This window comes from Mauremys mutica, chromosome 1 (assembly GCF_020497125.1).
Source record: "Mauremys mutica isolate MM-2020 ecotype Southern chromosome 1, ASM2049712v1, whole genome shotgun sequence".
NCBI lineage: Eukaryota > Metazoa > Chordata > Testudines > Geoemydidae > Mauremys > Mauremys mutica.
Window position 1 is genome coordinate 337,260,115 of NC_059072.1, and position 13,767 is coordinate 337,273,881.

General features: G+C 36.7%; 1 protein-coding gene and 1 non-coding gene across 5 annotated transcripts in view; both read right to left on the minus strand.

Annotated features, from left to right (window-relative positions):
• The window catches only part of CEP295 (centrosomal protein 295), a 48,326-nt gene that overhangs the window by 7,769 nt on the left and 26,790 nt on the right, over window positions 1–13,767 (minus strand). For 2 of the 4 annotated variants that reach the window (XM_045019903.1, XM_045019884.1), the window contains exons 17-25: window positions 10,619–10,837; window positions 7,486–7,595; window positions 6,306–6,450; window positions 4,923–5,168; window positions 3,979–4,133; window positions 3,526–3,691; window positions 2,015–2,083; window positions 870–1,549; window positions 68–241 (exon numbers count right to left, since the gene is read on the minus strand). In XM_045019903.1, the coding sequence (XP_044875838.1) occupies window positions 68–241; window positions 870–1,549; window positions 2,015–2,083; window positions 3,526–3,691; window positions 3,979–4,133; window positions 4,923–5,168; window positions 6,306–6,450; window positions 7,486–7,595; window positions 10,619–10,837 (1,964 nt within the window). Of the gene's footprint in view, window positions 1–67; window positions 242–869; window positions 1,553–2,014; window positions 2,084–3,525; window positions 3,692–3,978; window positions 4,134–4,922; window positions 5,169–6,305; window positions 6,451–7,485; window positions 7,596–10,618; window positions 10,838–13,767 lie in introns of all 4 variants that reach the window. The other 2 variants (XM_045019897.1, XM_045019889.1) reach the window with 2 other exon arrangements.
• LOC123362349 lies at window positions 6,702–6,784 on the minus strand. The gene has a single exon (XR_006576447.1). It is a non-coding gene; the product is annotated as a small nucleolar RNA U2-19 (small nucleolar RNA).

The window sequence follows — 13,767 nt, forward strand, 5'->3', positions numbered from 1 at the left end:
TATTCTTACTAAAGCAAAACATCAGCAGTACCCAGGCTCAAAATGATGAGAGATGATCAAGATTTACCTCAGAAGAACTTTTAAGTTCAGAATGGCCAGCATATGCCAGGCTATCAAACTTATTCTCTCTTTTTTTCTCTTGGCTAATGTGTTCCGAGTCTGATTCTGCAACACTGATGTCATTTGAGCTTATCAGAGTCAGTTCAGGTTCTTCCATAATACCATGCCCTGACTCTGTCTCCTAGAAAATAGAGAAGACATCATCAAGGTAAAAACCAATATTTCTAGCAACAGCAACATTTGTTACCCTGTTACAAAGGAAAGAATTGTTCAACATACAGATAAAAAAGAAAATGTGCTCCAGGCATTGAAAGAAATACCTCAGGCAAAGTGCACTTCCCACATTTATTGATGTACTCAGAACTCTCCAAAGGAGCTCAGTCCAACCTAAATATTTAATTTGCCATTGTACAAAACCTCCCTTCCACCCCTCCTCTAAACCGGAATTCTAGTCACAGCCTGAAAACTAATTCTTGGCAAACAACAGTAGCTTTTGTTTGATCCTTAAGGGAACAGCATTTATAACACAGCTTTGTTGTTTTCCTAAATTAAAGCATTTTAACCGTATCTTCTTTTACCATAATTGCTAGCCTTTTCTCAATGAAAATCTAGACCTAAAATGACAAAGATCAGTATAATTTCAGATTAAATTACACAAGTTTTGAGAAGTCTTCAACTAAAATTGTAAAGTGAACTCTGCTAAATTTTCCAATTACAAAAAGGTCTAAAATAGCTTGGAGCAATTGGTTGAAATCTGAATGGCATTTAACTCACTAACAATTACCTTGTGAAACCTTTATTTCACTCACCCAGACTGGCACACGGCTTTGTAAGGAATGTAACCCTGAACTTATTGTGAGCACTGAATTAGAATTTTGATTTTGGGGTATTTCTGGTAAACCACCATTTTGTTGTCTAGTTGCTTGTGAAGGGCTGATGTAGATTTCTGAGTCTATTGCTCTAGGCATTCTAGATGACATCTGAAGTTCTAGAATGCTTTGTTCTTCCTCCAATATATTTTTACTGCACTGTGAATGGTCACCTTCCACAATCCTAATTGCTTCATTTCTAAGAACTGGGGTTTCAGCAAGCTCCTTGTGCTTATTTGGTGTCACAACAGGTAATTCTTCAAAACACAAGTTCTCTTTTCTCAGTTCCACAACTTCTTTTACTGAATGTTCAGTCAGGAGAGTCTCATTTTCTGTAATCTGTGTTGTAATTAGCTGATAAAATGAACCCAGTTCTTCCAATGAACTCAGAGTTGGACTCCGCAGGTTTTCCACTGAAGACTGGAGATTAGTATTCTCTATATTTCTCGCCAGACCCTCATATTGGTCTCCAACAGCTGAAACGTAGTTCTCATTCTCTGATTTTTTAATTTTAGAATTTTGTTCAAATACAATGCGAAGACCTGTTGGTTGTTCAGTACTCTGGCTGTGCTCATTCAGGGTAGATTCCAACTGAAGAGGGTGAAAAGATTCTTCAGAACCTGCTTGAAAAAGTCAGACTGTCAGAAAAGTCTAAATACATACAATAGAGTTTACAAAAAGGAAGCAAGCCATGGTCTAGAAAGTAATTATTTATGCATTTAAGCATAGTAAAATAGGCAACAATGTTTTAAATACAGTAATTTCATTCCAGTACATAATATTCACATTTATTAAGATATTATGGTGTTTTTATGTCAATTTGGTGAATTAGAATGAAATTCTTCCTAGATAGCCCAATATCCAAATCATAAAAAACCCAAGTATTAATCAGGAAAGTATCTTAATTTAAAAATAGTTATTTTACACAAAATAATTTTGGTTTCTTTTAAACAATCTCCAATAGCTTTATATTTCTTGACATAGTAACTTTTCCTTTTTCTTTAATGTTTAGGGCCAGATTCTCTGCTGGTGTAAGCTGGCACAACTACACTGAAGTCAATAGAGCTGCACCAATTTATACCAACCCTTGGAATTTGGCCCTTGGAAACCATTCTCAGAAAGCCTTAGCATTTCAAGCCTCTCTGACAGTGTCTCTAAAGGAAGCAAAAGAAGAAAAAAAATCATTACTGGTGCTGTATACATTAACAGTAGAAAAAAAAATCAGAACAGCCTGTTCTCTCTCATAAAGGCCAATTACAGCAGGTGGTTATTCTCACTTGGATTTCCCTTAAGATCTACACATACAAAACAAGTTATACTTAGGAGACACTTAAATATTACAGCAATGGGATTATATCTGTCTAATAAGAGCTTTTGATTCTAGGATTTTTTTTAAACTGACAATATTTGGAAGTTAGCAGATAAGCATTCTTTCAAATATACATTTCATATACATTCACATATACATGGGGGAGGGATAGCTCAGTGGTTTGAGCACTGGCTGCTAAACCCAGGGTTGTGAGTTCAATCCTTGAGGGGGCCACTTCAGGATCTGGGGCAAAAATCAGTACTTGGTCCTGCTAGTGCAGGCAGGGGGCTGGACTCAATGACCTTTCAAGGTCCTTTCCAGTTCTAGGAGATAAGTATATCTCCAATTTTTTACATCTCTAAACATGGTAATAAGATATCACTGATAAGCAGGCTCATGTCACACACAAATAGACTTTGTGATATGCAGACAACTTTCAAAATATTTCCCTATGGGCAAATCCCGCAAGCCTTAACACAAGCAAAACATCTGTAGTTTAACTTGACTAAGGCGTCATCCCGTGGTGAACAGCAGCAGCAAAAAAAACTGAAGTCCACAGGAACAACTCATACTTTGAGATCAGTCATTGCTTAAAAGAGACTTCAGATGACAGACCTAAAATTTGATCTATCTTAAAAATGCCCATAGTAATGCATGTCACATAATTTTATTGTATTTTCAGTACATGAAATAATTGGTTTTGGAGAGACGGAATTTACAAAGATTAAGAAAAATTAACGATTTAAGCTAAAATTACAATTTAAATTCTACCCTTAAATCACTATTATGTCTAGATATTGAGCATCATACATTCTGCATTTGGATCTCTGCAATACCCAGGGACAGCAAGGTGAGTTAGACAGAATGGGTGCCCACAGCTTTAAAATGTGAACAGCATTTTTTCCTTTTGGTTGAGAGCACTGTATCAATAAATAAGCAGTACCTATACATTACAGAGTGGTCCAAATATAAAAATTACATATGCTCTCAAAGGAAATGTATACCAAAGTCAACAGTCAATTTTAATAATTGGGAAGGCAAAGAACTGGATTGTGTAATTCCTGGGAATGTCACCCAACAGCAGAAAAACTAAGGAACCAGGTCTGTGGACACAGTCTTGTTCAATAGCAGTGGGGGCACAGAGTAAGAGCTAAACTATGACACTGCAGAGAAGACAGAGTATATAACGAACAGCTAGCAGTGTCTCACTAACTTCAAGAGAACACAATTGCAGGGGACCAAACAACTATAAATCTTCACGTTTAGACATTAAAAACAGATCCATACCCAGAGTAACATTTGCCTTAATTGACTCTTCTGCTTGTGATGTAGTATTGTTTAGCTTCTTTGTATTAAGAAAAGAATGCAGATTGTAACTTCTCGCTTTCAAGCTAGAGGACGTGGCTTCAGGAAATACAGATGTGTCTTGACTTTGGATTGAGAAAGCGAAACTCTAGTGGCAGAAGAATCATGGCAAAGAGTTTAGTTATTGATCATGGTTAAATATTCTCAAATATAATACAAGAGAAAAACTGCAACAGTAATTTGTAACGTTTCTTTCAGATCCATTTCTATCACAAAAAGCAAATTATTGTGAACTACACTGTCAGTTCTAGATTAAAAACACAAACTTGCCACTGTATTTTCTGAAAATGTCAAAAGATTAAGTTTCTAATCACATAACATTGTAACCTTACATAAACTGCATGCCTTCCCTTATTTCAAAACTTTGTGTAATACCTTGCTAAAATCTTTGCTGTCTTCAGAAATCCTATGTTGAGAAAGGGATGACGAGATATCAAAGTCAGGACTTGGTTCCAAAGGCTGAAAAAGCTGATGTTGAAAGTTAGGGAAATTTCTTTCCATATCAGAAAAATCGGGTCCAATTGCTGGAGCTTTAAAAAAACGTGGAAAATTTATTTTTAAAAAATGCAAACCTGGCACTTACAGCTCAGGTGCTATAAATGTAATGCATAAGACTTAAAAAGTTTATAAATAGTTTTTGCAAGTATTGTGTGTTAAAACAGGCTAGCTACATCACTGTATCTCTGAAGTGATGCATGTGTATACAATACCCATACAGGCTGTGCTGAGTCAATTCTTAAAAGTAAAAACTAAGATTGTTTTCAAGTATTCCGGGATAGTGACAAACTAAAATGCTGAAACTAAGTAGTAATTCATGACCATATTGTTATACTTTCATGCACAGTCTAATTTGAAGGCACAGAGTATTAACAAAAACTTCAAGGGTCTATAAATAAATGCTATATAAATTACATCTCATCTTCTTTAACATATTTGGTTTAAAATGCTAGTATTTATTATTTACTGTTAGCTGTGCATGTGTGTGTTTTCCACTACAGACTGAGATAAATCAATGGTAAAAAAATATCTTGAAACCACCCAATTATCCTACCAGCTGCACAGGTACAACTTCCTCTGAAGGCAATGGGAGTTGCACATATGCAACTGACTATATAATTGGGCCTCTGATCCTTTTGGCATGTGGCCACAGGGTGCAGAATATCAGCAGAACAAGGAACATCAACATGTATATTATCTAGTGATTGACAAAATGTAATTAAAATTTGAATACAGATTAAATGTATGTTCTTGTTAAACTCCTTTTCACAGTATACTTCTAGTTCTTGTATTCAGTCTCCATATTCTAAATAGGTTATTACCATGGAAAGATGTACTGTTTTCAGGTAACCAGTTCAAATCTTTCGTATATTTGTCTATGATCTGCTGAATTTGACTTCTATTAGAGATAAAATTCTCTTCTGCAGGCAGATGAAATTCAGAAACTTCAGAAGAATTCTCTTGCCTCTGCTGAGCAGTGGTAGGTGTTGGAGATGCTGAAGAGTCCCAAGGGCTGCTTGCTGTTTCTCTCAATATCCTATCCTCTGCACTATTTGAAGACGACAACTCTGGAAGATAAACCATAAGTCTGACACCCAGTTTTGCAAATAAGCCACTTAAGTGAACTTGTCTGAAAATAAACTTTTGTTCGACAGCATAAACCTGGAAACAATGTAAACTGAAGATTTTTTAAAAACGTCTTCTATCACAATTCTCTCCCATATAAAACTTAACAGCAATTGCTATAAATCTACATTGACAATACCTAATTATATAATGCTCAATGGAGCTTAGCAACTTCAAAGGATGAAGATCTTTACCCTCTCTCTCAGGTACATATATGGCCTGCAATGCCACAGCATCCGAGCGCCTCTCAATTTTTTAGTGTATCCTTAAACACTCATTACGTAGGGCAGTGCCAGTTTGCCTTTTAAAAAATTTACACAACATGACAGGTAAAAGTGTTATTAAATATTTTGAGAAATCTTTAATCAGAAGAGTGTATTCAAAAAGAGTAAAGAAAAGTTAGTCATAATGATAACCCGGTCACACCGATGTGCATGTTTTATGTTTACTAACTTGTCATATCGTTCACATTCACATTAACTCAAGACCATGAAATTTCTTCCCCAAATGAGATTTTCCCAGAAAATTATGAACATATAAAAACAATCAGACCTGATAAAACCATACCTCTAAGGCTTGCTACAAAGTGTATGCTATGAAAAAACATCTGAAGTTTGTGATCACTGTTCCAACTGTCAAGTAATACTGAAACTCATAGATAGCTGTAGAAGAGCAAAGACTTACTGTATGTGCTGATTAGCCATGTCTGAAATGTTTATTCAGAAAAAAAAATTAACAATTTATAGTTTGTTTTCTTTTTTCAATTTTGCCAACTTGAAATCCTGAGGTATTTCAGACAACTGTACTTGTAACATCAGTTGCCATTTGCCAAAACTACTGCAGTTGTAGTTAACATGCTAATATGTTTAGCTTACTTGAAAGTCAAATAAAGCTACAACCATAGAACATGCATTACATTTTATTTATGCCTTATTTCAGAGGGCAACATTAACAAGGCTTAAGTCAAGTTTCACATTAATCAATCTTCTTTCGGAGGAACTCACTAATGTCAAAGTATTAGACTCATTTTCCTTTATAATATTGTAAATAAAATCCAGTTTATAAGAAATTTTTTTTACCAGTGTTAGCAGGGCTTAGGTCTAACTTTTCACTGGTTAAAAAACTGCCAGTGGAAATTGTTGTTGAAGACAAATAATCACAGGCTGCCTCTCGTGCACAAGCCTGTGGAGCAAAACTGGTTGTCCATCCTTTAGAAAGTGCTACCTAGGGTCAAGAAAATATGACTATAGCATTGCGTAGGGACAAGACAAATTATTTAAAATATAAACACTTAATTCTGAGCTCAGTTCAAGTGTAGAAACCTTCATTATTTGAAGAGTCAGACAAAATAAAGGTTCATCATTGCTCAGTAAAAAAATTTCCTCACACATGCATGTGTACACACACACCCCCACACACCCCTCCCCCCACACACAACCGCACACAACCACATTCTCAAGAACCATTATATTGCTTCCCAGAACTGTATATAGATCATACACCATGTAAACCAGGTGATCTACTGGTGTTCAGATTTGGCTATTTCTCATCACAGATCTACTTTAATAATAAAAGAGCAGATCTCAGAGGAACAGAAGTGCAGTATCGGAAAGCCTCCATGTTTATTTTATAGGTGACATGCAAAGGAAGATTGCTGGGTTTGTGCCTTTTTTGCTTCTTTATGTCATATAAATGGGGCCAGAAAAGGTTTATTTTATTTTTTAGAAATTTTGCTTTGTTTTAAATTGTAAAAATATCAGGGATACAAAGTTCTCTCCCCTGTTTTTACTGGACAAATCCTTAGAAGACCAGGAAAGCTGGAATAAGTGCTCTCTTAGTCCTGATCTGAAAGGGACAAGATATTTGAACGTTTCAAAGATTTTGCTGCTGTCCTTTTTAAAGTGTTAACAAAACAGGTTTAAATGACTTAAAACCCTTTTATCTATCAGTTACTCAGAAACTTGTAATATTCACACCACTTCTCTAGTAGTCTATGAAAACTTGCAGGAAATAAAGGGCAAACAAGACATGAATTTCTACTGAAAAAGGAAGCAGAATTGCATGTGTGTTTTACACATCATAAAACAACAAAATTATGGTATAAATAACTCTCCCTGCCCCCAGCAAAATACTATGCAGGTCACCTTCAAACTCATATTTCAAGTTAATAAAAAGGTCTAGGAAATACTAAAACAGTCAGAATTTAAGTAGTATGGTTATTTTAAATGACATGATATATTAATTTCCAGTATAACTAACCGTACTATCAGGTGTAAATGATGGCCCAGAATCTGTAATTACTCCCCTTCCAACGTCAGCAGCATAAATTGGTAAATCTTGACCCACGACAACAGAATCCTTGGGGTTGGCTGTAAATCAAAAACAGGAAACGGCTATAAGTCCAACGCTACCAAATTCTGAACACTAGATGGCAACCATACTTAATCCTGCTGCCTCAGTTCCTATATAACTTGTTGACTTCTGTTCATGTTTACCTCTTCTTTATCACCTATAAAAGACTATCTGCGCCACTGTGTTACTTCCAAGAACAGTAATTGCACTGGTAAATACAGAGTGCTTCTCCTTAGTTGGCTTTTCTACAATTTACAAATGCCAAGGATACACTCTTTTTTGCAAAATATTATCTGAAGAACTTAATCAGTGGGGGAAATATGACATCAAAAGTTAGAGAAAGAAAACTGTTACCTAGAACAGTGGTTCTCAACCAGGGGTATGTGTACCCCTAGGGGTACGCAGAGGTCCATCAACTCATCTAGATATTTGCCTAGTTTCACAACAGGCTGCTACATGAAAAGCATTAGCAAAGTCAGTACAAACTAAAATCTCATTTTATTTTATAATTATATGGTAAAAATGAGAAAGGAAGCAATTTTTCAGTAATCGTGTGCTGTGACACTTTCGTATTAGGTCTGATTTTGCAAGCCAGCCTCCTGAAAGAGGTACAGTAATCTGGAAAGGCTGAGAACCACTGACCTAGAAGGCCAAGAGCTCTCTCTTTGAGGCCAATTAGAGAACGGACTCTCAGATCTCACCTCCCAATCTTTTGAAATAGAAACACGAAGATTGGTGGAGTGATAAATAATGAGGAAAGGGCAGTAATACAAGTGATCTGGATTGCTTGGTAACATGGGCCCATTTAAACAAAATGTGATTTAATACAGTCAAATGCAAAGTGCTACATCTAGGAACAAGGAATGCAAGCCCAATCTATAGAATGAAGGACTATATTCTGAAAAGCAGTGACTCTGAAAAGGATTTAGAGATCAGAGTGGACAAGTAACTCAAAATGAGTTTCCAGTGTGATGCTGTGACAAAAAGGACTAATGCAAGCAGGGAAGTAGCAGTAGGGAGGTGATTTTACCTGTGTATATGGCATTGGTGAGACTGATACCAAAAGACTGTGCACAATACTTTAAACAAGATGTTGAAAAATTGAACAGGGTACAGAAACAAGCCACAAACATTATTCAAAATGCCTTACAGAGAGACAGAGCTCAAACTGTTTAGTTTATCAAAAAGAAGAGTGAGACATGATTTGATTAGTGTATGTGTACTTCACAAGGAGCAAATACCAGGTGCTGAAGAATTCTTCAGTCTAGTGTAGAAAGGCATAATAAAGACCAAAGCTGAAAGCTGAAGCCAGACAAATTCAAACTAGAAACCAGGCAAAAACAATTTTAAACAGTGAGGGCGATTAGCCACTGGAACAGACTACCAAGGAAAGTGATGGAGTCTCCATCTCTTGATGTCTTCAGATTAAGACAGGATGCCTTTCTGGAAGACATGCTTTAGCTAAACACAAGTTATGATGTAGGTCCAGTGGTTCTCAACCTATTTACCATCATGGGCCGCGTATGTGGCGCACAATGTGTTATGTGGGCCGCATCTAATACTATCTCTATGGCCCTGAGGATGTCACATTGGCTGCAGGTTGAGAACCAATGCTGTAGTCAAACACAAATTGTTGGGCTCAATGCAGGCGTGATGGAGTGAAATTTAACAGCCTCTGATATACAGGAAGTTAGACCAGGTGATCTAATATTGCCTTCTAACTTTAGACTATTAAAAAAACTATGCTATAATTGAAAAAAAATGTGTTGCATTAGTGTATAGCACTAATGTCTGTTTATTCTTGTGATATTAACATAGGGATGAATACATCACAATTTCACATCCTAGGCCAAATGAATTGCTGATCTCTGTGGAGTTAGCAAAGAGAAGTTTATCCTGATCTCATTGCTTAGTTACAGTAGTGAAGAACACAGTATTTGGAAGATGGCAACAGAAACTGCAAAAGCACTAGTTTTCTTGGTTTGACCCACTCAAAAACCAATTGTCTCCCACAGCCTCCAGCATCCTGTAAGAGATTCTTATACTTCAGTATGCTGACTATTACACTGTGGCAATGAATGTAAGTATTTTTGCAAAATTAAAGCTAGAATACATCTTATTTATTCACTGGAAGTACTGTTGTTGTAAACTAGTAATAAGGATTTGAACAAACATTTCTAAGACAAAGCTCCAGTCAAGAAGCTGCTCCACGAGAAACATGGAAAAAAAAATCCCAAGATTGGCTGGGATAAGCAGGGAGACAAAACCTTCAGAGCTAAGTCAAGAGGCATGTTTCAAGCTAGGTTCCTAAACTGACACCAACATGACAATCCAACCTGCAATAATGCCTTTATGGGCAGGTATTCTGGATTAAAAGTGGATAGCTGGGCAAAATGAAAATGGATCAGAAAAGGAACAATGTTTGGTTAGCAGCTCTGATAGGGATAATGTGGAAGTAAAATCACATCTGGAACAATGCTAGCAGGGCTGTTTGGGATTGGGGGCTGAGCAGATGAACATGGAATGGCGCTTAAGGCTGGAAAATTTAAGGTGTTTTTATATAAAATCTAGTTACTATTTTAAACCAAAATACTATACAACACAGCTATCTATAAATTGCCTATCCCATACACATTCAGATTTTAAAAAAAAAAAAGTGTCTTTAGTCACTATCTTATTAAAACCAGAGTTAGTAAAAGGAAAATATATGGTTGGCAGGAGTACCAAATTCAGTCCTGAAATCCAGGACCACAGGGATGAAAGCATCAAAGACCACAATTACCACCCATCTGATAAGTTGTTTGGTTCCTTGAGGAAACCACCATACAATAAATACAAGGAAAACTCCCTAAAATACAATCTATAAAACTGAATATTACATTTAAATGTATGTACAGGCAAGCTTCTCTCTCTCTCTCACACACACACACTTCAGACCCACTGTACATCCTCTAACAAATCAGGTCAGACATTGTAAAATATACAGCTCTAACTATGTTAAAATAACTACATATACCTTAAAAAAGATGGATTCTCCCACCTGGCTCATGTGAACTACTAGCATCCACCATCAGTCTTTCATGCCATGAACTACTTAGTTGGTTAGTGTATCTTGGATTCTCACTAGAACCTTGTTCTTTGAATTTTGCTATGGATAAGTCTCTTTCTTCATGAACCGATTCACTGTTGCACATGCCAGACACTAGCTCTTCCACAGATGAAATGAGAGAAGCTTCTCCACCAATGGAATCTGTCTTATCTGAATTTGAAAGAATTAATTTATTTATTAGAGGTAAGAGGTAATGTTTCATAAAAAGACGTGCTGTGTTGAAATGTGCATTTTGTACTACAGAAATACAGTACTGAATTTGTAAAGTGTTCTATTTCAATTGAAATGTTTAGCACTTGCTAAAATGCATTTAATTTCTAGGTTTAATTTAAAGCGATACTGTGAACTTGAACTCTAGTCAATTAAAAAAATTAAAACTAATTTACTGAGTCCCTCTGCCCATTTGTGTAGATTTAGAACCAGGTTTTCCTAGTTTTGAAAGACCTAAGCAATTAAGGAAGCTTCCTGACTTTTCAGGAGAAAACAGTGAAACGGACAATCTACAAAGTATCATCAAATGTTCAAAGTACATAAAGAGAAATATTGTTTCCGATCATAAAAATGCAGGCCTGGAAGGGACCTTGAGAGGTCACCTAGTCCAGTTCTCTACATAGAGGAAGGACTCGGTATTATTTAGATCATCCTTGACAGGTGTTCTTCTAACCTGCTCTTAAAAAACTCCACCCATGGAGATTCAGTAAGCTCTCTAGGCAATTTGTTCCAGTGCTTAACTACCCTGACAGTTTTTCCTAATGTCTAACCTAGCTGCCTGGCTGCAATTTAAGCCCATTACTTCTTGTCCTGTCCTCAGTGGTTAAGGAGAACAATTTATCACCCTCTTCTTTATAACAACCTATTACGTACTTGAAGACTGCTGTTATGTTCCCCCTCAGTCTCCTCTTCTCCAGGCTAAACAAGCTCAATTTTTCATTGCAGGTCATGTTTTCTAGACCTTTAAACATTTTTCTTGCTCTTCTCTGGACTTCCTCCAGTTTGTCCACATATTTTCTCAAGTGTGGTGCCCAGAACTGGACAACAATACTCCAGTTAAGGCCTTATTAGTGCTGAGTAGACTGTAAGAATTACTTTTTGTATCTAGCTTACAACACTCCTGCTAATACATCTCAAAAGGATATTCACTTTTTTTGCAACAGTATTACATTGACAACTCATTTAGTTTGTGATCCACTATACCCCAGATCCTTTTCTGCAGTACTCCTTCCTAGACAGTCATTTTCTACTTTCTATTTGTGCAATTGATTATTCCTTCTTAAGCGCGGTATTTACCATTTATCCTTCTTGAATTTCATCCTATTTATTTCAGACCATTTCTCCAGTTTGTCAAAATCCTTTTGAATTCTAATCCTGTCCTCCAAAGCGCTTGCAACCCCTTCCTGCTTGGTATTGTCTGTACTCTCTATGCCATTATCCAAATCATTTTAATGAAGATACTGAATAGTGAAGCCATGACAGATCTCTGCGAGAACGCACACAATATGCCCTTCCAACTCAATTGTGAACAAGTGATAAAACTACTCTGAGTACTCTTTTCCAACCAGTTGTGCATCCATCTTACAGTAGGTTTGTCTAAGCTATATTTCATTAGCTTGTTTATGAGAAGTCCATGTGAGAGACTTATTAAATGCTGTACTAAATTTGAGATGTATCACATCTACTGCTTCCCCTGATCCCCAAGGTGTTACCCTGCCAAATAAGGATAATAGGTTGGTTTGACATGATTTGTTCTTGATAAATCCATGTAGACTTACTTATCACCTTATTTTCTTCTAGGTGCTTACAAATTGATTATTTGCTCCATTCTCTTTCTGGGTACTACCAAAGTTAAGACGACTGGTCTATATTCCCCTTTTTATACAAAGGTACTATATCTGCCCTTTTCTAGTCCTTGGGATCTCTCCCATCGTCCATGAGTTCTCAAAGATAATCACTAATGCTTCAGAGATCTCCTCGGACAGTTCCTTAAGTATTCTGGAATGTATTTCATCAGGCCCTGCCAACTTGAAGACATCTAACTTGTCTAAAGGCATGTCTACACCAGAAAATTAAGTCCACCTAACTTACGTCAGCATACAACTGCCACAGCAATTACACTGGTTGTGCATATCTATGCTTTACTCCTTGTGTCAGTGGTGTGTCCTCACCAGGAGTACTTGCACCGACTCAACTGTCCATGTTTGGCTTTTTGGGAAGAATTCTGAAAGCTAGCAACATCTGATGTAAGCAATCCAGTTGTCTATACTGACACTGCATCGACATAACTACATCGACATTGACTCAATAACTTCACCTCCAGGAGTAGCATAAAGTCAGTGCAGCAGGTGAGTTACATCGGTGAGGATGAAATCCTAGCGTTGACACATACAGAATTAGGTTGACATTTGGTTGATTCAAGACAGCTCTCTCTGTAGTGTAGACTAGGGCAAAGTCAATCTTAACTTGTTCTCTTCCTATTTTAGCCTCACATCTGACCCCATTTACACTGATGTTCACTATGTTAATCATCCAATGCTGCTAACTTTCTTGGTGAAAACCAAAACAAAAAACGTAATACGTTGCTGCATTTCCTGGTGTTGTCTTTCCCTCCTCATTGAGGAATGGGCCTATCCTGTCCTTGGTGGTGGTCTTGTTTTTAATTTTGTTCTTACATGCTTGTATTTTATAATCAGCCTCCATAATTTGACCTAGTTTCCACTTTCTGTATGACACTTTTTTGCATTTGAGGTCATTGACAATCTCCTGGTTAAATCACAGTGGTTTCCCTATCTTTCCTATTCACTGGGATAGTTCGCTCTTGTGCCTTTAATAATGTTTCTTTAAAATACTTCCCTTAGACATGCTTCCCACGGGATCTTATCTACCAATTCTCTGAGTTTGCTGAAGTCTGCCTTCTTAAAATCCGTTTTCTTTATTCTGATGTTTTCCCTCCTATCATTCCTTGATCATGAAATGAAGAGTTAATGATTCCATTTTCACCCAAGCTGCCTTTCATCTTTAAATTCTGAACTAGTTCCTCCCTGTTTGTCAGAATCAAATCAAGACTAGCCTCTTCCCTACTTTCT